The sequence below is a fragment of the Littorina saxatilis genome, linkage group LG5 (genome assembly GCF_037325665.1).
Source record: "Littorina saxatilis isolate snail1 linkage group LG5, US_GU_Lsax_2.0, whole genome shotgun sequence".
NCBI lineage: Eukaryota > Metazoa > Mollusca > Gastropoda > Littorinimorpha > Littorinidae > Littorina > Littorina saxatilis.
Window position 1 is genome coordinate 30,967,884 of NC_090249.1, and position 24,171 is coordinate 30,992,054.

At 42.6% G+C, this 24,171-nt stretch overlaps 1 protein-coding gene across 1 annotated transcript in view; it reads right to left on the bottom strand.

Moving 5' to 3' along the window:
- Window positions 1-2,840: 2,840 nt before the first annotated feature.
- LOC138966848 (L-threonine ammonia-lyase-like) overlaps window positions 2,841-24,171 on the bottom strand; it is a 30,279-nt gene continuing 8,948 nt past the window's right edge. Inside the window, exons 8-13 of the mRNA XM_070339204.1 lie at window positions 18,108-18,198; window positions 17,554-17,629; window positions 10,317-10,442; window positions 6,854-7,021; window positions 6,331-6,388; window positions 2,841-5,915 (exon numbers count right to left, since the gene is read on the bottom strand). Coding sequence (XP_070195305.1) covers window positions 5,793-5,915; window positions 6,331-6,388; window positions 6,854-7,021; window positions 10,317-10,442; window positions 17,554-17,629; window positions 18,108-18,198 — 642 coding nt within the window. The 3' untranslated portion in view covers window positions 2,841-5,792. The remainder of the gene's footprint in view (window positions 5,916-6,330; window positions 6,389-6,853; window positions 7,022-10,316; window positions 10,443-17,553; window positions 17,630-18,107; window positions 18,199-24,171) is intronic.

Genomic DNA, 24,171 nt, shown 5'->3' on the forward strand with positions numbered 1-24,171 from the left:
TTTTCATTTCGCTCGATTAGCGATTACTGATACTTTATTAGCTCTATACTCAAGACTCGGCGCTTTTCTCTTTCTTTCTCGAATCTTCGTTTGTCAACCAGTCGTCTTGACATGATAGCGTACAGAGAAACACCGGATGTATCAGGATCTCGCGCGCGCGAGATTTCGTTTTTGTGTGTCTCGCGATAGTTGGAGGAGCGAGTGCCGCCATGTTTTGATTTCGTCTGCTCGAAATGTGCGCAAAAGTCGTAAATCATCCCAAAAAAGCTTATTCCGGGCGGGACTACATGTGTGTGTTGGTTACAAATTGTGTGTGTAATATTTTTCTTCAAACTTTTTCACTTTTCTTCTTTGTTTCACTTGTTTATTCTCGGAGCCGATTTCGCCAAATACGGTACTTTCGTTTGCCTGGTTGTTTTGATTGATTGACACGATCTGATTATATTTTTTTCGACGGCGGCTAATATAGTGACGCGGCCTATCCGTGGCTCGTCCCCATTCTTTTTTAAAAAGTCGGGGGTGCGGCTTATAAAACGGTGCGTCTTGTAATCCGTCAAATACGGTACTGTCGTATTTTCATTTATTTTGGTTGAATTGTAAGAATCATGAAGTGAATGGGGAAGGACAAGAATGTTCAGAGAGCATATAAAGGCTGTGCTGTGGCTCTGAGAATTCTACTATCCAGGCTATTTTTCTTTCTTATGTACAGTACAGTTTGCTGTGTTCACTTACATAAGCTCATGAGTGGAAGACTGCAGCAGTTCACACCAGATTGTTGTTCTGTGCGTATATATTATATAACACCCTCAATCTGGCCAAAAACAAAACAACAAAAAATTGCATTCTGGAAAAATCAGCCGCGTATATTCACTCAAGATTTAAAAAATACAATTTGTTTTAAGGACCTTACAAGGTAAGGCTCATGGAGTGTATGAACCAAGCAGAAGCGCATCGGCTTTACCACCCGTATGTTTTGCTGTTTTTATCCCCGAACAATTTGTAGATACACAGAAATTGATTTAATGTTTGCAGTGAAGTAAGGGCTCACAAATTAAGTTAAAGTAGTAATTTAAACTACAATAAAAGGCATGAACACTGATCTGATTTTGGAATCTCATACATAACTTGGTAGTGAGAGGAAAGTTAAACGTCCGCGTCTTGATCGACTGTCTTGGAAATGGTTTAAAAAATGTAGGTACTGAGCAGTGTTGGTCTTTAAAGTACCTATCCTTGAAAGAATTATTAAGTGTACCAAATCAAGCCATTGAATCATACACGGGGGCATTTTTGTTGAGGATTTATATGAGTTGCTCATGCAGTGTTTGTTCGTATGTTTGTTGGTTTGTTTGTGTCTCATTGTTGATAGCGGAATTGATGATTATATTTATGGTTAAGCTGTCCGATGATCGAGTGATATGATTAAAAGTTTAAACAAAACTGCCCAGGATTAAAACATGAAAACATAATTTCTTGAACATTATTGTCAGCAGCTGTAATTTCAATGTGTCAAGTTGTAGGGTTTTCTTCTTCGTTTGCTTTAATTAGCTTGTGCTCATTTTTTTCCCCTTGCTTTTTTTGTTCTCCTTGTTTTTTTTTCTTTTTTGTTTGTTTGTTTTTGTATAGAGTTTGCAGTAAACTGTTAAGAGGGGGTGCTTTGTTTGCCAATTATGCAAGAAAGGTTCATGTTCTACACACAAATAGAATTTGTTAAAATTAATTAAAACAAATATGATGCAGAGATCTGCTGACTGTTAAGAGGGGGTGCTTTGTTTGCCAATTATGCAAGAAAGGTTCATATTCTACACACAATTAGAATTTGTTAAAATTAATTAAAACAAATATGATGCAGACTGTGTGTGTACCTGAATATGGTCATGAGTTTTCTTTACATCAGGTTTCTGTAACTTTCTCTTCATCTATTATACTGTGTAAAGATAAGATTAAGAATAGAAAAATCCAGATATTTGTTGATAAATATTGCCAGTAGGTGTACAGATTGACTGTATATAATATTATACTCCAAATAATCCTTTTGTTGTTTGAGTGGAAGCCATAAAGGATTCGCACAACTGACACCTACAATATAATTTATCAGAGTTTGTGATTTTACTGTGGTCAACAGCATTTATTTCAAAGTCACATACCTTTTAATTCTCTGTTTCTCTGTCATCTTCCCCCGCATCAGTTATTATTTTATGTTGGATTCTGAAAAGTTAATACACACAAATATAATTCTTCATCACAGTATTTTGTTGGCTTTTCTTACTGGCTAACATTCCTGCATTCACTGTTTTGTGTTTCATATCCAGAATTAATTGAGTAAATCTGAACAGATGAATTGACTTGAAAAATAGGAAGGACCATGTATTGTTTTGTGAGATTTTGAGAGTGTGTTTGTAGATTGCGAAATAAAAATGTTTTATCATGAAGCGCCATTCCACAGCCAGATTTGTTTCCTTCAGTTTTCACATTCTGGGTCTTCATTTTTATATTTTGAAATACATGTACAATGTATGATGATTAACCTCTGATGAGAGGGCACCTTTGGGACCAGCCAAAAGTGTCTTTACATTGTAGGTGTCCTAATCAAGCAGGAAAAAAAGTCCTTAATTGGGAGGTACATGTTCTCTCATCGGACGGACCTCAGATTACAGGTATCTCTGTAGTTCTGTTAATAAAGAAGTATGCACATGCACAAACACACCATTATAGGTACCCAGCACATGCACAAACACACCATTATAGGTACCCAGCACATGCACACACTCACATGATTATACTTAAAGTCACACACATAAACCCACACACAAGCACACAAACATAAAATTTGAAACATTCAATAAACAGCAGCAGTTTAATACTGAACTCTATGACAGATACTGCGGTGGTAAGTGTATAACTCTGCATATTTGTTTGTTACATGGAAATACTACTTGCAAATGCAGAAAAAAAACTGCATTGTAAAATAATAACCCGCTTATAACAATTGAAATGCTTGTACAGTATAAGAACTAAAAAAATAAAAGGATCTTTGCCTAACACTGTAAATAATGGTTCTACTGCTTAAAGGCCGTGAAAACAGTTGGTTCGGCTCACCTTAATTCTCAGATTTGGCCAGGATTTTACACTGAGTGAGACCATCCCTCCTATTGTCCATATACCATAAATGAACAGCCTAATTGCTGTGTCCACTGTTGGAATTTTTTTATGAATTAATATGGTATTAATTCATGAAAAAATAGCAGATATAGTAATTATAACCCAGGCATCTGTTCCCTTTGTAGTGAACAACCTTCAAAAAAAGCAGTTGACTTTTGGAATATGTCCAAGTGGCAGGATGGTGTTATTCCACAGAAAAGCTTGGGCAGATCTGAGACAGTGAGCCGAACTGTTCACACGTGAAGGAGTGTGTCTTCAATAAGGCAAAACAAAACAAAAATAGTCTGTTTACGGTAACCCGACCGACCCTATTTTTTTCGCGCGACCCTAGACTTTTTTTGGGCATTTGGGGAAAATAAAAAAAAAAAAAAAAATTTTTTAAAAATTTAAAAAAAATTGGGTTTTTTGGCAAATTAACGTAAAAATATGGGTTTTTTGGGGGAAAAAAAATTTAAATAAATAAATCCCGACCTACCGACCCTATTTTTTTGGTCTATGTTACCGTAAACAGACTATTTTTGGGGGGGGCCTAAAAACAAGTGTAATTATCCTAGGAAGAAAATCTAAGACTTGCACAAAAATCAACTATTATCTTCATCATTCATGTTTTGCAATAGAGAAAATTGGTCAGACAATGTTGGCTCTCTAACTCCCGAAGAGTTAGATTAGAAAAAACTGACTTTGCTTGTGGAGATAGCTAGACTGTTGTTGACAAGATTAGATCAAATTTGATCTCCTCGTACACGGGGTTAAGTAAAAATTAGTGAAATATTTTGGTGCAATGTCCAAAACTTCTACACCGACAGCTTCTAAACTGAACAAAAACAAAATTAGGTACATACAACAAAATGAAATATGACTAATTTGCCAAAACTGCAAACACACACAAAATAGACTGTATATTAAATATGTGTACTTTACAGGCATGTCATAAAAATAGTATATGCTGTGCAGTAAATGAGAAAGCAATGGCAAGACCCTCTGAGACGGAATTACTTAATGCACATACAAATGTTCAGAAAATTCAACAGTTGTTTGCATAGTGCATTAACGACTAGTAAAAAATGTATACATGTACACAATGTGTAATAATGCTTTTACAGTTATTGCATACACTCACCAATATAAACATGTATATTACACTGGACATCTATAACAATACAATTGAAAACAGACAACATAATCAAATAAGTCAATCTAGTGTGGATATAAATACCAAAAACTGTGCTAATAATGCCAAAACATGATCACAGATAACATAACCCAGGCATATGTTCCCTTTGTAGTTAACAACTTTCAATATAAATCTCTGGTAGGATTAAAAAGCAAACGGAGAAAAGAAAGAAACTAAAAATGTGTCCGTCTATGTCAACAATTGGTCGCTCGATCTAACATCAACTGTAAAACAAAAGTTTTGAATGATAGTGTTGAAATGATCCTGTCGAATAAAGGCAATTTAAACCAATATGCACGCAGTTTGAGATCGTGAAGATTTGCATTTGTAGTTTTGGTTGAATAATGCAGCTGGGGAAAAGTCATGTAAGCAGATAAACAAAATGTTTTAAGTAGTATCTGCAAATCTTTAAGTAAAGAGCTGCGCATCTTCTTAAGAATTAAATTTGATGTATTTTGGTTTAACATACATGTGACATGGAAATGCAAATGTCTATGAAGTAGCTTTGTCCTCTTCATGCTTTTTTTTTTACGTCGGATCATTTAACCACACAAAGTCATGGTCAGCGTTATTCAAGGTCCACCGCTTAATTGCCACCTATCAATCACAACAAACAAAAATCAACGAGTAAATGTGCATGTCACATGTGTACCTCAGAGTACATCCAAGCAAATAAGTCATACAGACACAAAAGTATCATCTTGGAACACAGATCTGTTCAAGTGAACAGTTTGTGAAATTCACTTTACAGACCGATTTTCAGAAGCAATTTCTTGCTAAGATTCCTCTACCAATGTTGTGGGGGGAAAATATCCCACAATCTATAACCACAAAAAGCAGGAACATAATGTAGTCGGTAAAGATACAGTCCTCCCCCGGTAACCCATCATGTCAACCACAACAGATGCGTCAAGGCTACAATTGTGCATACCACAAGAGCATCCTTGGACTAGCTGGTACCAAAACCCAACAGCCTGGTTGCTTCCTGTGCAGAGCAGGAATCTTTTGCTGAATTCATTTCAATACAATTATGTGTGGGTAAATAATTGAATAGAAAACTTTACATATAGAAATAGAATGTTTACCATAATCATTTAAGGAAAGAATAACATTACTTTGTGGGCGGCATCAATCAAAATGCCCATGTCTATTGTCATTCCGGATCATTGACGGACCCGGACATAAACCAATCCTCCATGTTACGACCCCTCCATACAACGACCGAATTTCGGTTACATTTTCAAAGTCGTTGGACAGAGGTACCACTGTACTCAGACACTTGTATCAAACTGCAAAATGAATCCTCAATACATTCCCTCTCAGCACAGATATCAGCCAGGCTGTAGATTCCTGGTATGTGTCCAAGTGACACGATGTTCTTATCCTGGGTGAAAACGTGCGACAGATCTCTGATGGTGCATATTTTTGTTTACACGGGAAGGATAGTATACCTTTAAACTCAGTCAATATCCACATTTTCTTGGTGCACAGGGCCCCAAATGACCTGAGCGTACTTTTTTCGTAGACTCTGTTCCAGTTCTTTGCTGTGTTCCATGTCGCGTGTCTCCACAACGCATTTCACCTGTAGACAGTGAGGCAATTTGCTCATAATTATACATGCCACGCTTTGTCTGTAAACAGCAGTAAATATAAGGTGCATTTTTCAAGTATACAATATGCATGTAAGAACCATAAAATATGTGTGTCTACTCCATCTCACCCTAGATAAAGAAATATGTGTTATTATCCATCTTTTGAAGATGTTGTTCGAAGAAAAGTATGCACAAAACTTGCAGACTTTTCTTCCACCATTGGTGTGTGCAAGCACAATTCCCATCATAAATAGATGCATGAGTGTCATCAGTGCCTTTAGTAGTTTGTATATGTGTCTTATGCACTGAGAGTAAGGTCAGTTGAACCAAAGGCTTAATTAATGAATATGTTGTTCTTTACATTTCAATAAACTTTCTATTATTACCCTCTTTCCTGATTCTCACCTGAACAGAAAATACGTCAGACTTCAGCCAAGCTCTTTCATGCAAGATGTCTTTGATGCTGTAAAACAATAAAAACAAAAAATATTAAAAAAATTCAGCAACCAATGTAATTAAAGCGAAAAAGAAAAGAGTAACAAATAAAAATAAAAGAAGACAATGAAAAATTAAGTTCTGTTTGTGTTAAAGCCAGGTATTCACATTTCTGCAACCCAGGTTGGAGAGCGTGTTGTAAAGTGATACTTTTCAATCACACCTGCAGTTTTTTTTATACATCAAGAGAAAACGCCCACTGTAAGTGCATGAATACCAATGAAGTAAAATCAATGTTTACCAAGAAAAGTATTCCTTCACACCAAGGTCAGAATTTCAGCGGCAAAACTTGAAGATGTATAACCTGACATCACTCTATTCCTTTCAACCTCCCGACAATTTTTAAAAACAACAAAAAAAATTCTAAATCTCAACAAAAAAATCACCACCTACTATAACACTGATTTGCACTAAAGAATCTGAGAGTTCTCACCTCACACCCAGGTCAGAAATGAGCCGGGTTAGCTCAGCTATACCACCGGGTCGATCACTGACAGTGACGACAAAGCGAACCAGGCGACCCTCCGCAGCCAGGCCTCTCTCCAACACGCGGCCCAGGGCTGTGGTGTCAATGTTCCCGCCGCACAGAGCAATCACAACCCTGAACAGAAATGTAATGTTGGAATATCAAGCAATCTTTGCCATAGTCAACTTTTAATCAACCCTCTTTTTACATTTAGTCAAGTTTTGACTAAATGTTTTAACATAGAGGGGGAATCGAGACGAGGGTCGTGGTGTATGTGTGTCTGTGCGTGTGTGTGTGTAGAGCGATTGAGAGTAAACTACTGGACCGATCTTTATGAAATTTGACATGAGAGTTCCTGGGTATGATATCCCCGGACGTTTTTTTCATTTTTTTGATAAATGTCTTTGATGACGTCATATCCGTCTTTTTGTAAAAGTTGAGGCGGCACTGTCACACCCTCATTTTTCAATCAAATTGATTGAAATTTTGGCCAAGCAATCTTTGACGAAGGCCGGACTTCGGTATTGCATTTCAGCTTGGTGGCTTAAAAATTAATTGATGACTTTGGTCATTAAAAATCTGAAAATTGTAATTAAAATTATTTTTTTATAAAACGATCCAAATTTACGTTCATCTTATTCTTCATCATTTTCTGATTCCAAAAACATATAAATATGTTATATTCGGATTAAAAACAAGCTCTGAAAATTAAAAATATAAAAATTATTATCAAAATCAAATTTCCGAAATCGATTTAAAAACAATTTCATCTTATTCCTTGTCGGTTCCTGATTCCAAAAACATATAGATATGATATTTTTGGATTAAAAACACGCTCAGAAAGTTCAGAAAGTTCAAACGAAGAGAGGTACAGAAAAGCATGCTATGCAGCACAGCGAAACCACTACCGCGCTGAACAGGCTCGTCAGTTTCACTCCGTTTTGCACAAGCGGCGGACTACGGTCATTGTGAAAAAATGCAGTGCGTTCAGTTTCATTCTGTGAGTTCCACAGCTTGACTAAATGTAGTAATTTCGCCTTACGCGACTTGTTTCTTACTCCAACATTCCCTTTTCTTGCCTACATGAATACACATGCTTAATCTGAGTACTTCCATTACCCCCACACACCCACCACAACTCATTGCTGCATACCAATATCCATTCTCATATACTTTTACTCACTTTCTGCCTATAAATGGTGACAGGAACCTCTGAAGAACTGCAGAGAGCTCTGCATTAATTCCCCCTCCCTGACCCTCTACCATGGTTTTTACATTTAGTCAAGATTTGACTAATTTATGTTTTAACATAGAGGGGGAATCAAGACGAGGGTCGTGGTGTATGTGTGTCTGTGTGTGTGTGTGTATGTGTGTGTGTAGAGCGATTCAGAGTCAACTACTGGACCGATCTTTATGAAATTTGACATGAGAGTTCCTGGGTATGATATCCCCAGACGGTTTTTTTCATTTTTTGGATAAATGTCTTTGATGACGTCATATCCGGCTTTTTGTAAAAGTTGAGGCGGCATTGTCACACCCTCATTTTTCAATCAAATTGATTGAAATTTTGGCCAAGCAATTTTCGTCGAAGGCCGGACTTTGGTATTGCATTTCAGCTTGGAGGCTTAAAAATTAATGAATGACTTTGGTCATTAAAAATCTGAAAATTGTAATTAAAATTATTGTTTTATAAAACGATCCAAAATTACGTTCATCTTATTCTTCATCATGTTCCGATTCCAAAAAATATAAATATGTTATATTTGGATCAAAAACAAGCTCTGAAAATTAAAAATATAAAAATTATTATCAAAATCAAATTTCCGAAATCGATTTAAAAACAATTTCATCTTATTCCTTGTCGGTTCCCGATTCCAAAAACATATAGATATGATATGTTTGGATTAAAAACACGCTCAGAAAGTTCAAACGAAGAGATGTACAGAAAAGCGTGCTATGCAGCACAGCGCAACCACTACCGCGCTAAACAGGCTCGTCAATTTCACTGCCTTTTGCACGAGCGGCGGACTACGGTCATTGTGAACAAATGCAGTGCGTTCAGTTTCATTCTGCGAGTTCCACAGCTTGACTAAATGTAGTAATTTCGCCTTACGCGACTTGTTTTTGGCTCACGTAAGTGTAGCCTATGCGATGCTAACTTTTGTCTGTCTGTGCGTATGTATGTATGTATGTATGTATGTATGTATGTATGTATGTATGTATGTCTGTGGTAGAAACTTTAAAATTTGAAGACGTCACATTATGGCGTAAGAGGGTTAGACGTCACGCGAAGGAATTACTGAAAGTCTCGGTCATTGTCACTTTGAGCGGGCCGAGACTAGTTGGCAGTCGTGTCCCTGTAAGTAGGCCACATGCAGACAGACAGATCTAGATCTAGTGTCTCGCTTTCTTGCACAGTGTCACCTATGCTTACTGTGTGTGTGTGTGTATGTGTGACGGAGTGATTGAGTTTGTGTTACTGTTTGTCGATTTCTTACGTGAGCCTTAAAGGCTTCGCCTCTTGTTACATTTAGTCAAGTTATGACTAAATGTTTTAACATCGAGGGGGGAATCGAGACGAGGGTCGTGGTGTATGTATGTGTGTGTGTGTGTGTGTGTGTGTGTGTGTGTGTGTGTGTAGAGCGATTGAGAGTAAACTACTGGACCGATCTTTATGAAATTTGACATGAGAGTTCCTGGGTATGATATCCCCATAGGTTTTTTTCATTTTTTTGATAAATGTCTTTGATGACGTCATATCCGGCTTTTCGTGAAAGTTGAGGCGGCCTGTCACGCCCTCATTTTTTAACCAAATTGGTTGAAATTTTGGTCAAGTAATGTTCGACGAAGCCCGGACTTCGGTATTGCATTTCAGCTTGGTGGCTTAAAAACTAATGAGTGAGTTTGGTCATTAAAAATCGGAAACTTGTAATTAAAATTATTTTTTTATTAAACGATCCAAAAACAATTTCATCTTATTCCTCGTCATTTTCTGATTCCAAAATATACATATGTTATATTTGGATCAAAAACAAGCTCTCAAAAATTAAAAGTATAAAAATTATGATCAAAATTAAATTTCCGAAATCGTTTTAAAAACTAATTCATCTTATTCCTTGTCGGTTCCTGATTAAAAAAACATATAGATATGATATGTTTGGATTAAAAACACGCTCAGAAAGTTAAAACGAAGAGAGGTACAGTAACTTGAAGCGTGCTATGAAGCACAGTGCAACCGCTGCCGCACCAAACAGGCTCGTCACTTTCACTGCCTTTTGCACTAGCGGCGGACTACGTTCAGTTTCATTCTGTGAGTTCCACAGCTTGACTAAATGTAGTAATTTCGCCTTACGCGACTTGTTTTTCTTTTCTTTCTCTACTTTCTCACCCCCATCACCTAACAGGAAGCCATCCAATTTCAAATGCTTACTTTTTGCCTTTGAGTTCTGGCAGTAGTCCCTGGATGATGGCTGCAAGTCCTGTGGCACCCGCCCCCTCTACCACCGCCTTTTCTTGCTCTATCAGACGCAGAATAGCCAGGGCAATATACTCCTCTCTGCACAGTAAGCACAAACATTGTCCTCATAATAAAAGTAGTAAAATAAATAAGCCAGTATAATGAAAGCCCCTTGTTAAATCCTACAAAAATCAGAGAAAATGAATTATTCAAAGGGAGGAAATTTAAAAATAAAAGTAAGTTTACCAAGGTTATGAAGAAAAAATCTTTAAACAAACAAGTGACGACAAAGAGAACCAGGCGACCCTCCACAGCCAGGCCTCTCTCCAACACACGGCCCAGAGCTGTGGGGTGAATGTTCCCACCGCACAGAGCAATCACAAAAATCCTACAAAAATCAGAGAAAATTATTTATTCTAAGGAAGGATAATTTTGTAGAATTTTCACCAAGAATCTCAGCTGTGTGTGATGTTGATTTTGTCATAATAGTAATTCTCTCCCTTACAATGAAAAAGGCCAGAGGTGGCATGAAACTGTTTGTCCCATAACGTTCAAAAATGTTCAGGGTTCTCGACATTGCTGAGACTTCGAACACTAAGAATCTCAGCTGTGTGTGATGTTGATTTTGTCATAATAGTAATTCTTTCCCTTACAATGAAGTGATGATCGATTTTCAAAGTGATCTTTAACACTTGAAAGTATAATTGTCACAATTGAAATTGTATTAAGACTGTAATTTGAATATGTGTACTTGTAGTTTTCAGCATATAACTCCTGCAGAACTGATCACAATGTTACAATTTAATGTGTGGCGACATATATATATATATATATTTCAACAGACAATAGATCCTCTGTTAATAATAAAACAGCTTTAACCCCTTCACTGCCACAGTATAACAGCATTTTGGTATTGCTGTGCGCCAGGGCAAATTTCGTTTTCTTCGGTAGGTTCACTAATCTGTTCACTGCTCAATCATTTATTGAGATATCTCTTAGATCTTTGGGATGTGGTTTGCTTACACCCTTGGCTATTATGTGATGACATGATCATTGGACTTTGTTTGTGATTGTTATAGTAAAAATCGATATAATGACCATTTTTGTCAAAAATTACAGTTTCCAAACTTTTACACACACACTGCAGCACGTAAAACCACACAAAACACTGCTAAAACTGGTGTCAAACATCAGGTACTCACATTACAGCCCATAAAAGTATTCTTCTGTGTGGTAATCCATAAATATAAAATTTCAAAAATAAATTTTGATTTAATTAATATACTTACCAACTCACATAGATAGCATTAACTTCAGTTAAAGTGCTAGGACACTGAACTACGCTTCACCCCAAAGGGGAAGCAACCCCCTAAAAAAGAACGGCCTTGACCTATAACCCAAGCTATACAAGAGTCGAGGTCATACCGTCACGTGACCTATCACGCGTGACTCAACCGCCGCCATGTTGAAAGCTCACTCCCACTGAAGTGATCTGTTCATTTTTAGGGAAACCCTAAGCAATAACTTCGTTTTGTGATAAGACATTGAAGCACTCTTACATGGCAACATGGGGAAATAACTCTGAAACAAAAACCGTATGCCATATAAGGCATGGTCCTTGTTGGTTATTTCCACTACCGGTGTACTGCGCCTGCGCAGGATGTATACCGGTGAAACTCATTCCGTATTGAAACATATACCCCTTTAAAAAATTTGCGGGGCAGGCTGGGAGGGAATTCAATATGTGAGTTGGTAAGTATATTAATTAAATCAAAATTTATTTTTGAAATTTTATATTAAATTACATATTCTTACGCAACTCACATAGATAGCAGATTGCTAATTTAGGTGGTGGGCAAATGAACTCACAGTTAACATCTTGCAAGTATCTGGCCTGTAGCTACAATAGCTGGCAAACCGAAATTTCTGTTCTGCCGAGCACCAGATACGTCCCCAGGAAAACATAAAAAGACATCTTCTGCAGAAGATGTCTAGTAGATGTGTACTAAAATAGCGGGTACTTAAAATACCCCGCCGATAGAAACTCATGACTACGTCCTTGAACGTTCAATGAGCTGCATTCATGACTTATGTAAGTCTCTCAGACTTGAGAACAGGTAAAGAAGAGGCCTACACTCTGACCTCTTGAGCCCGTGCTGCCTGAAAAGGGAGGACTGACTGCCCCCCCCTTTTTTTCTTGCCACCACTGTAGGCATGCCTAATCAATGTGGCAGTCCATTTAGCTAAGGTTGACTTCACTAAATCATTGCCTCTAGAAGAGGCTAATTTTGTCAAGGATTAAACAATCCGAACTCAAAAACTCCAAAACTAGGAGCAAGTCCCAAGTTCCCTTTAATCACGCTGGCTACAAAGAACCCAAGTGAAAATATTTTGCGACCTAGCTGTGTCAGTGCAACTGATATCACAAAGTCTTAATTCAGAGACGTGGGAGAAAATTCGGAAAGCCAGGATAGGTGGTTCGCCACCCGCGTTGAACGGAGAGAAGTGGAGTTCTTTCCGGTAATATACGCCATTAGATCCAAGCCAGTCAAAGTGACACAAAAACGAAGACGCTGAACCCCTATGGAATCTCTAGACCAAATCCAGAGTTGGGGCAGAAGCCCCTGAGCGTCTCAATGATTCCCTTACAGTAGACACCCGTGTGGCTCGAGTGTAAAAACGGCGCCCTCTTGCCAGCCCAAAGGACTGGCAACCAAGATTGAATGGGCCCATAATGTGCGACCAACAGGCCGCTCAAAGTAAAATCGAGAGTATTATCCGGGAACAGGGAGACGAACATTTAGCAGAAGGTGATAGTACCGAGAGGCAAAACTTCTATCAGCGGCTTCTCCAAATTCACCAGAAGGAGTAGAAGCGCGTAGTGAGATAGAGTCCAATCCGAGTGGACATACTTGGCCGACTGACTAGAGTCTGCCAATACATAGAGCCTCTCAGAAAGGTACTTCACTGCTAATAAGATCTCGTGGTGGTAAAAACCACATCAAAACCTCGCATGCTCGCTGTGGCAGTGATAGGGAGCGAGATGCCACCCCCTGCTTATTGAGATAAAAGACCACTGTTGTCTGATTGAATCAACACATGTTCTCCCCTGACAAGGGGAAAGAATTCCACAAGAGACAGAACTGCTTCGCTGGTGGAGAGAGAACCAACGGGAACGCCCTGCATGAGCAGTGGTGTGAGAATCCAAAGATTGGTTGTGTCTGTGAACCAGTCAAGAAAAGACACTAACATGTTCCAGCTCTTCATTTGATTGCTTAGAAAACGAAACCAGAGCCCTGAAGATCTGAATTAAATAAAAAGTAGCCACTTCCGATCTATTTTGTATATCCAAAGGTGGAAGTAAACATATGCACGATCAATATAAGTGACCCAACAGGAAGGGCCCCAGTGCCTCCCTCAATAAAGTGGAAGTTCTAATCGCCCCTCCAGCCGCTGTGGGAAAACACAGAGGCAGAGAGAAGAGTGGAGCCGAACGCTAAGACTCCAGTTGACAAGTGCCAAGAGTATGCATGAAAGCATGCTATTGTTTGCCCACTGAACCCTACCGCTAAATCGCCTCGAGGAGATAAAGTGGTTGGCGGGTATTTGGCAACGTGCCATGCCGAGAAGAAGATAAAAAACCAAAGCTGAGAACGGCCAGCTTAGCGCTTTTCTCTGATAAGAAAAGCCGAGGCCTGCCGTGGGCCTTTCCTTTTGCTGTGAGATTCTCTCTGTTAGAGAAGAGTCCGCGTGCAAAGAAGAGGATTCGCAAAGAAAACCCTAGAGCAAGGAAGAGATTTAAGTCTCACCGACAGAACAATACTGTCGGCCGAGGCCTTTTCCCAGACGAACAGCAAAGCTAAACCCTTTGTATATGTGTCCCGACAGAACACAAAGGCATCCCGTGAGTACGAAACCGCACAAGGGAAAGAACGAATCAAAGACTTGTACCAAGACGATAATAGAAAGAAGTGTGGCCACAATCTTCCACAGCCAGGAGATCATTGTTCTTGAAAACAGACAGTTTCTCCTTGCTATGAACATTAAGATGTATGATCGACAAGTCCGGTGCAACCGGAAGCGGTTCCGTAGTACGAAGAAAAGAATAAACTAAGTTTCTTAGGCTTGGTGTAACCTAGGCCTACGGATATCGCTCAGCGAGTGAAGCGTTACTTGCGCGGGTGACGCAAGCGAAAGCAACGCCGCATCGCTGCCCACAAAGGAAGTGGTGGAAAAGGAGAATCATATGAGAAAACTTCCACAAGTTCAAATTCTAGAGCCAGACAAAAAAGCGTCCCTGCGTGTGTAAACCGCATGTGCGTACAACCGTGCCGCGACTGACATTTGTTCGGCTGAAACCTTAGCCGAAGAGGCCAGGAGTATGGGGACGTCTTTCACGCTAGCGTCGTTTCGAAATTCGAAAGGATCCAACGACACCGCGATCGACCGCAAAAGAGATCGAAGAAGTGCCTCTGAAAGAGACGCAAGTTCCAACGAGTATCTTCCCGTCTCCTCCAAACCAAGTAATGCGCCTTCAGAGTAAGCACAAGTTTTGTCCAAACGATAGACATCCTCTCTGAGATTAGCCAACTCCGGAGTGACCAGAAGCGGTGCACTCGGCAAAGCGTAAGTCTCAAAAAGACTGTGATGACGACGGGAGAGAGCAAACTTGCGTGAATGAAACGAAGTGCTCGACCTCCGTAACTGGTCTGAGGCAAGCCATGGCTGAGCAGCATCAGGAGCCTGACTGTGTGCAGCCAGTAAAGGCACAGTATCCACAGGCAAGCTATTCTCAGAACCCGAAGTTCTAGCCAGCACCTTGGAAAGTTCGTAAGCAACAGAAGGAGACTCGCTAAAACGATATCCCTGAACTTCCGTTAAAGCAGGGCGGAACACACCCACCACTGAGGGTGGTGGTGCCGCAGAGCTTGTCATAGCTGTCACCCCTTCAGCGAAGTACTTGGCAGACACCTGAGCTGCAGTAACCATAGCTGGTTTAAGTTTGAGTGACAACTTGACATCAACTTCCTCCTCAGAAACTGAGTGAGAATCGTCGAACTCCGAATCTGCTGAGGCTGGACCGTGAAAGTCACTGTGACTAGCTGCGTCACTAAAACGATCCACCACAGGCGAGGCTGATTGCAAAACGGAAGAACCGTGCAAAGCCTGCCCGAAAGCAGCTTCCTGCCCAGAGGGAGGAAGTTGAGACTTGTATACATTCACCGGAGACATAATAGTCTGCCCGTGAGTACATCCGTCTCGTTGTCCGGTGTCGACCCCCCGTGAGTTCCGCTTACTAAGAGCGATAGCCTCCGGGAGAGTCGAACTTTCACTCCCCAGCCTCGGCGGGGGAGCTACTAGTTCCGGCCCAACTTGTTGTCCGGTGTTGACCCCCCGTGAGTTCCGCCTCTTAAAAAGAGCGATAGCCTCCGGGAAAGTCAAACTTTCACCCCCCAGCCGCGGCGGGGGGGCTACTAGTTCCGGCCCAACTTGAACACTTTCACCAGAGAACCTGGCTACCGGTGAACCTGACTAACCTGTAGAGCGTGAACGCTCCTCGTATGAAGTAAACACACTCCTCTGCGTGCACGTCAGCCGAAGTGACTGTGCATGAAGGCGGAACCTCGATGCGTGACAACAAGCCGCGTCGCCCACTCCCGCCGGGAGCGAGCGCAAACTCGACGAATGGCAACATGTTATACATTTGGGTCGAAAACATCTCAAAAAGGGAAGAAAAACCATCTTTAACACAAGTATTCTCTTTCCCACTGCGTTTGCCTTGGCTGAAGTAACCTAAATTTAACCTGCTTCAGCACCGGCATGATTGGACTCATAGGGTCCAAAATTTAACAGACATTCTTTCTTTCTTCTTTAAATGGTGTTTAAAGGCATATGTACTCGATGACTAAACACGCTAATTGCTTTACCCACAGCTGGAGACATGCAAAATTAAGTTCCCTGCAAGATATTGTGGTCTAGGACCCCTTAAATGTTGAGATATTTGAATTTTTATTTTGATCTAGATCGTCCTATTTACAGATTTGCCAACAGAGGTAGCGTTGACGCGTCTTTGTTGATATCCTCACTTTTTCAGAGGCTAGAACAAGCTGTAATGCATGTATTATGGTCCGCGCATGGTGACATATCGTCATTACATGGTCTTATGGTGCGTTTGACATCGATTATGGGCAAACTACACTTAGTAAACACGGGAGCGCGTACATAAGGCTTTAACGTCGTTTTCAACCATTCAAGGTTATTTAACAGACGTAGTAGTTAGAGAAGCTGGGTCAAGAACAGAAATGGTAGTGCCTTTGCCTTTCTCTATATGCGAAACTTCAGCAGAAACCTCAGCAGCTAGGAGAAACCTCAGCAGCTACTGACTAGTCTGTGGTTTCTATTTCTCCTTGTCAGCCATTGCTGACAAAAAACCAGTCTGAGTTATGATATTGATAAACAACAACCAGACCGAACAACGGAGAAAGAAACAAACGCAAGCAAAAGCAAACAAATTAGAACGAGCTCACCCAAACTTGTGCATGAGAAGCAGGGACCTGTAGACGGGGTGAAACACTGTCCAGAAGACAGTAGGCTAAAAGCCTGCAGCGTAGTGTAAAAAGCGTCCGAGCTACTCGGTGGCTGAAGTGGGAGTGAGCTTTCAACATGGCGGCGGTTGAGTCACGCGTGATAGGTCACGTGACGGTATGACCTCGACTCTTGTATAGCTTGGGTTATAGGTCAAGGCCGTTCTTTTTTAGGGGGTTGCTTCCCCTTTGGGGTGAAGCGTAGTTCAGTGTCCTAGCACTTTAACTGAAGTTAATGCTTTCTATGTGAGTTGCGTAAGAATATGTAATTTAATCACTTCTTGTAGAGCTTCCAGAACACTGTATCACTTGAAAACAGGTCTACGAGTTGATGTCCGACTTTCGGCCGCCATCTTGAATACGAATATAGGTCAGGAACATTCTCCAAAGTTTTCCTCACGTGATACAAACTGTATCACTTCTGCGGACGGTCCAAGGAAAAGAACTACTTTTTAGCAACCCTATACTAGAGCTTGGACCAGTTTTCCACGCTTACCTCCCATTTAAAATTTCAAAATTTTGCCGACACAAATCCCACGTAATAGTTACGGTTATGGGCGTACGACAAACCAAAAATGACCACGTAATACCTACGGGGTGGGCAGTGAAGGGGTTAAGTAACTCACTTGACCAAGACCATTTTGTCAATGAGGCCTTTTGCTGTTTCAAAAGCGTTGACACCAACAGTAGGCACCGCCAGACCTGAAAGCAATACTTCTATTTGAGCTAGCAGTATGTAAAGTTTCAAAGGTATACCTTTAATAACATCCAAGAAAACCACAACGTTAAAATGTTGGCCTCCCAGATGTCCCATAACTGCTCATAACTATAAGACTCTCCCGATTGCTCATTACAGGAGGCAACAATGAAAAAAATAACAGAAAATGGTGTTGTTTCCAGGATCTCAAGATTGTGAGATAAATATTGTGAAAAATATATACAATGACTCATGGCCATCTTGAAATCAAGGAAACAATACCCAACGAAGCCAAGTACACTTTCTGTTCATTATCTTATTTTTCTTTGTTTGTCCATTTTGTTTTGTCCATAATTAAACATTCAATATTAGTGACTATAACCTTTCCTGTTGTTTTCAATTCTGGATTTCAGAACATTAGAAATATATATAATGTATCTGTTTCCGAATTTTCTTTTTTCTAATTAACAAAGGAACACATACCATCAGCCAAGGTGGATTTGCTCTGTGTGTAGATGGGATGGCCAGCTTTCAGGGCTTCAGAAAAACTGGCACATTGTACAGATTCCACACCCTGTCAGCAAATCATCAAAGGCAGATATGAATTAATTCCTCTGAGTACTGACACAGACAGACTGCTTGCAAGGCTGTGAAGAAACACACACACCGCACTGATTCACCCTTTGCAGATAAAACTCATGACAAGCAAAAATTATTAGCCGTGAGTCAAGATCCGTTTTAAGACCTCATTTTCTCAGAGTGTTTGGATCGAGGTCTTAAAAAGGAGATTCCACTGTGTTTACCTTCAAAGTCATAGAGATTTCAGTCTTTGTGATCAAACCAACCAGGGCAGCAATGCAACGCATAAGACTGGCACGGTTGGCCTAGTGGTAAGGCGTCCGCCCCGTGATCGAGAGGTCGTGGGTTCGAACCCCGGCCGGGTCATACCTAAGACTTTAAAATTGGCAATCTAGTGGCTGCTCCGCCTGGCGTCTGGCATTATGGGGTTAGTGCTAGGACTGGTTGGTCCGGTGTCAGAATAATGTGACTGGGTGAGACATGAAGCCTGTGCTGCGACTTCTGTCTTGTGTGTGGCGCACGTTATATGTCAAAGCAGCACCGCCCTGATATGGCCCTTCGTGGTCGGCTGGGCGTTAAGCAAACAAACAAACAAACAAGAAGGGCAAAGCCCATACGACTCACATGCTTGACCTTGACCTTTACATGACCTTGACCTTCAGAGTCAAGGTCAAATAACTAAACCTAGCAATGACATCATACACTAAGAACTGCTTTACACATTTTTCCTACCAAAATACATGTGACCTTGACCCAAGGTCAAGGTCATCCAAGGTCATGCAACACAAAGCTGTTAATTCAAGACATAGGAAGTACAATGGTGCTTATTGGCTCTTTCTACCATGAGATATGGTCACTTTTAGTGGTTCACTACCTTATTTTGGTCACATTTCATAAGGGTCAAAGTGACCTTGACCTTAATCATATGTGACCAAATGTGTCTCATGATGAAAGCATAACATGTGCCCCACATAATTTTTAAGTTTGAAACAGTTATCTTCCATAGTTCAGGGTCAAGGTCACTTCAAAATATGTATACAATCCAACTTTGAAGAGCTCCTGTGACCTTGACCTTGAAGCAAGGTAAACCAAACTGGTATCAAAAGATGGGGCTTACTTTGCCCTATATATCATATATAGGTGAGGTATTGAATCTCAAAAACTTCAGAGAAAATGGGAAAAATGTGAAAAATAGTTGTTTTTTAGACAACATTTATGGCCCCTGCGACCTTGACCTTGAAGCAAGGTCAAGATGCTATGTATGTTTTTTGGGGCCTTGTCATCATACACCATCTTGCCAAATTTGGTACTGATAGACTGAATAGTGTCCAAGAAATATCCAACGTTAAAGTTTTCCGGACATAGACTCACTTTTGCTTTGCATGTGAGTCAAAAATGCAACGCATCAAATTCAACTACAGTGGTACCTGCGATGAAAGGACACCCGATATGACCAGCCAAAAGTGTCCCATTGTAGATGCATGGCCTCTCATGACAGATATATTTTGGTAAAGATAAATCAACAAAAAGACACCAGAATGTGTCCTCTCATCGGAGGGGTCTGAGAGTGCACTGTACGTATCATGAAACACATGTGCTCTGTAAAGCACTACAGTGGAACCTCCTTTTAAGACCTCCCAAAATCTGAGAAAAAGGATAACAAGTCGCGTAAGGCGAAAATACAATATTTAGTCAAGTAGCTGTCGAACTCACAGAATGAAACTGAACGCAATGCCATTTTTCAGCAAGACCGTATACTCGTAGCATCGTCAGTCCACCGCTCATGGCAAAGGCAGTGAAATTGACAAGAAGAGCGGGGTAGTAGTTGCGCTAAGAAGGATAGCACGCTTTTCTGTACCTCTCTTTGTTTTAACTTTCTGAGCGTGTTTTTAATCCAAACATATCATATCTATATGTTTTTTTAATCAGGAACCGACAAGGAATAAGATGAAAGTGTTTTTAAATTGATTTGGACAATTTAATTTTGATAATAATTTTTATATATTTAATTTTCAGAGCTTGTTTTTAATATAAAATTTTATTGTAAATTTTGATTTAATAAATATACCTACCCGAATCACATGTAGCATTGACGCAGTCTAAAGTGCTAAGGTCTGAAAAGGCTACCCGTCTTAAAGGGGAGCAACCCCAACTAAAAAAGTGTAAACGTAGCCATAGTAATGACCACGCACCCAGGGAGTTACCTCCCATCCTGCGTGCCACGTCACTACTGCTACTGACCACGTGACCCCTATCATTCGACTCTCAGAATAAATTCTCAAAATCATAAGCGGGGTAGGCGGGAGGGACTACAATATGTGATTCGGGTAGGTATATTTATTAAATCAAAATTTACAATAAAATTTTATATTAAATTACATATTCCTACTCCGAATCACATGTAGCAGATTAACACAACAAGGCGGTGGGCAAGAAAGATCCAACTCACCCTCAAACCCTTGCCAAGAGCTGACCACCTGCCACCATGGCAGGCAAAGCTCTAGAACCATCCTGGCGAACCGCTGAGATGTCTCCCAGATAAAAATTCAAGAAGACATCCTCAGAACGCCAGTATGCGGTGTGCAACACCTCCTCCAATCTTCTTGATCGTAACACGGCCAAGGAGGAAGCCCAGGCTCGCGTTTCATGAGCCCGAGCTGATTCCATAGGAAGGACAGGCTGTGTCCCCCCTTCATTGCGGCGGCTCCACTCGTAAGCGTATTTAATGAGCGCCGACACCCACCGGGCCAAAGTCGTCTTAGTTATATCCTTATGTCTCTCCGTATTGAGAGAAATAAACAAAAGCTTTTGTGCTGTGGATCTAAGTGACTGTGAACGGGCAAGGTAGATGTGAAGAGCTCTAACTGGGCAATTTACTAAGTCTGGGTCATTTGGAGCCAGAATAGTGGACAACGGCCTGACATGAACCACAGGTGACGCTCGCTCAGGAGCCTGGTTTTTCGCAAGAAAATCCGGCCGAAACCGTAAAGTAACGGACCCATCTGATTCAAAGGAAATGTCATCTGAATTACCGGAAAGAGCGTGAATCTCACTGCCCCTACGAGCCGATGCAAGAAGCAAAAGGAAAAGGGCCTTACGGGTAAGATTCGCAAAACTGGCATCTCTTAGGGGTTCAAAGTCTGCCGAACGCAGAAACTCCATGACCAATAAGAGATCCCACTTAGGAACCGGCGTACGAGATTTGACGTCAGAAAGGGAAGCGCCCTTGATGACCCCAGAAATCACGCCACTGACATCTAAAGAGCGACCCAACTGCCGTAGGGTCGCCGAGATGGCTGATCTTCTTACTTTCAACGAGGCAGCTGAAGCTCCCTGAGAAGACATGAAAGCAAGATGGTTAGCCACGTGCATCGTACGGGGCGCCGAAGCGTCCAGCCGATGTTCGTGACACCAGGAAGCCCAGGCCCTCCAATGAGACTCATATACGGACGAGGTAGATGCTCTGTGTGAGCGTCCTACCAAGTCCATGGTCAGATCTGATGCTCCAGCACGCTTCAGAGAAGACCGAACAACCTCCACGCGTGAAGATTTAGCAACTGAGGCTCTGCGTGGAGGCTGCCGGTGTGAGGCTGTATCAGTTCTCCTCGCGTGAGCGCGAGAGGAATGGGAGGGCCCTGGGCGAGTCTCAGAAGGTCCGGAAACCACGGCTGAGACGGCCAAAGAGGAGCGATCAGCAGGAGGGACGGGCCCTCCTGTTCCGCCTTTCTGATTACTCGAGTGAGTAACTGGAAGGGCGGGAACGCGTAAGCCTCCAGGCCTGACCAGGAAATGTCCATCGCGTTCGTCTCCCATGCCTCGGGATCCGGGAATGGTGAGACGAACACTGGTAGTCTCTTCGAGAACCTGGTGGCAAAAAGGTCCACCTGAGGTTTCTGCACAAGAGACCAGAGACGATCCAGCGCTCCGTGAGTGATGGTCCACTCTGTTTGAAGCACTCTGTCGGAGCGGCTGAGCGCGTCCGCCAGAGTGTTCAAGCTCCCGGGCAGGTACCTGGCCGAGAGGCTGATTCGGTGTTGTGAGCACCAAATCAGGATCTCGCAGGCCCTGGTCGAGAGCGACGGAGACCGCGACCCTCCCTGCTTGTTGATGTAAGCTGCCACTGTCGTGTTGTCTGTAAACAGACGAACATGCTTGGCCTGAAGGGAGGGCCGGAACTTGTCCAGAGCTAGAGCCACGGCTTCTAGCTCCAGCAAGTTGATGTGCTGCATCCTCTGATCTGCCGACCACAGACCTGACGCAGTCAGCCGATCTGTGTGAGCCCCCCACCCCACCAAGGACGCGTCCGTGAACAGGTCCAAGTCTGGGGCAGGAAGGGCTATCGGCACACCCCTGCACACCCACTCCGTGTCCAGCCACGGAAGGGTAGTGGATTGGAACCATCCCTGGAGAGGAATGAGAGCGTTCCAATCCACCGTAGGGGAGTCCACAAACGGCTTCAGCGCTAGCTGAAAAGGACGTTTGTGGACCCTCCCAAGGGGGACCAGGAGAGCCATGGACTCCATCTGCCCTAAGATGGAGGCCAAAGTCCGCAGGGAAGCCCGTTGGAGAAGCAAAGTGGAGCGTATGAGTGCTTGGAGCTTGTCCACCCGCTTCTGAGAGGGATGGACAGTCCAAGCCACCGTGTCGAAAGACATTCCCAAGTAGGTGAATGTCTGACACGGTGTGAGCTCCGACTTCACTCGGTTGATCGAGAAGCCAAGCCTGTTGGCCTCCCGAAGAACCGCTTGAGTATCCTGCTCGCACCCCGCCTGGCTCTGATTGGTGATAAGCCAATCGTCCAGGTAGGCACGTAGCCGGACACCCCGCGACCTGACCAGCGCGCAGAACTGTCTCACGACCATGGTGAAGACCCAAGGGGCGAGAGACAGTCCAAAGGGAAGGGCGCGAAACTGGTAAACCTGACTTGCCCACCGGAAACGAAGCCATTTCCGGTCGGCTGGATGCACAAGAACGTGAAAATATGCATCCGTCAGGTCGATGGAGGTCGCCCAGTCTCCCGGGCGGAGCGAGTCTCTGACCGACGCTGGCGTCTCCATCTTGAACCCTATCTCCCTCAAGAAAGTATTGAGGAAAGACAGGTCCAAAACGGGACGCCATGCTCCCGAGGCCTTGGGGACAGCAAAAAGCCTCCCGTAAAACCCGGGGGAGCTGTGGTTCAGGACCTCCTCCACCGCCCCCTTCTGAACCAGGGAGGCTATTTCCGCCCGAAGGACGGAAATGGCTTCCTGAGAGGAGGGAGGTTTGAACGCCGGCGGACGCCTGGCCAGAGGTGCCTTGCCATCTTTCCAGAGAAGACGGAAGCCCGACCCCACGACTCCCACAATCCATTGACTTTGTATGGAAACCTGCCAATGCGAAAGTGCCCGCGAGGGGCCCCCCGCCATCACCACAGTGGAGGGCGGGGGGGGGGTGAGATCGGGAGCACATCATTGGGGGTGAGGCTTGCTTCCTGAGCCGCCTCTCCCCCTGCCGGAAGCCGTTCGTCTTTTCGAGCCACGAGAAGACGAGCGGCCCTGACCCTTGTCTGCCGATTTGGGAGGGCCAGCAATCTTAGCCTGCTTCGGCTGAGAAGGCTGAGACTGCTTGGACTGCTTAAGACCCTGCAGGGAGAAGTCAGAAAACTGCCGATCCCTGTTGGCCTGAATTTCCTGCCTCCGGGCATCGAAAAGAAGATGCCCGAAGAGGGAACCCTCCAAGACCGGTGAGGCACGCAAAGTGTCCTTGGTTGCCTGATCCGTAAACTGCGAGTGTGCCAGGAAGAGATCCCGGCGACACATGACGGAGTGAGCATAGTGCACCGAGGAGAGTCTCATTTGTTCTTCGTTGACCCTCGCAAGAGCGGCCAGCAAAGTGGAGACGTCATCCGCATCCTGATCCTCGCTGAGAGTAAAAGGAGTCAGCGAATCAGTGAGAGAGCGGGAGAGAGCCCGAATAAGGGTCTCGGCAA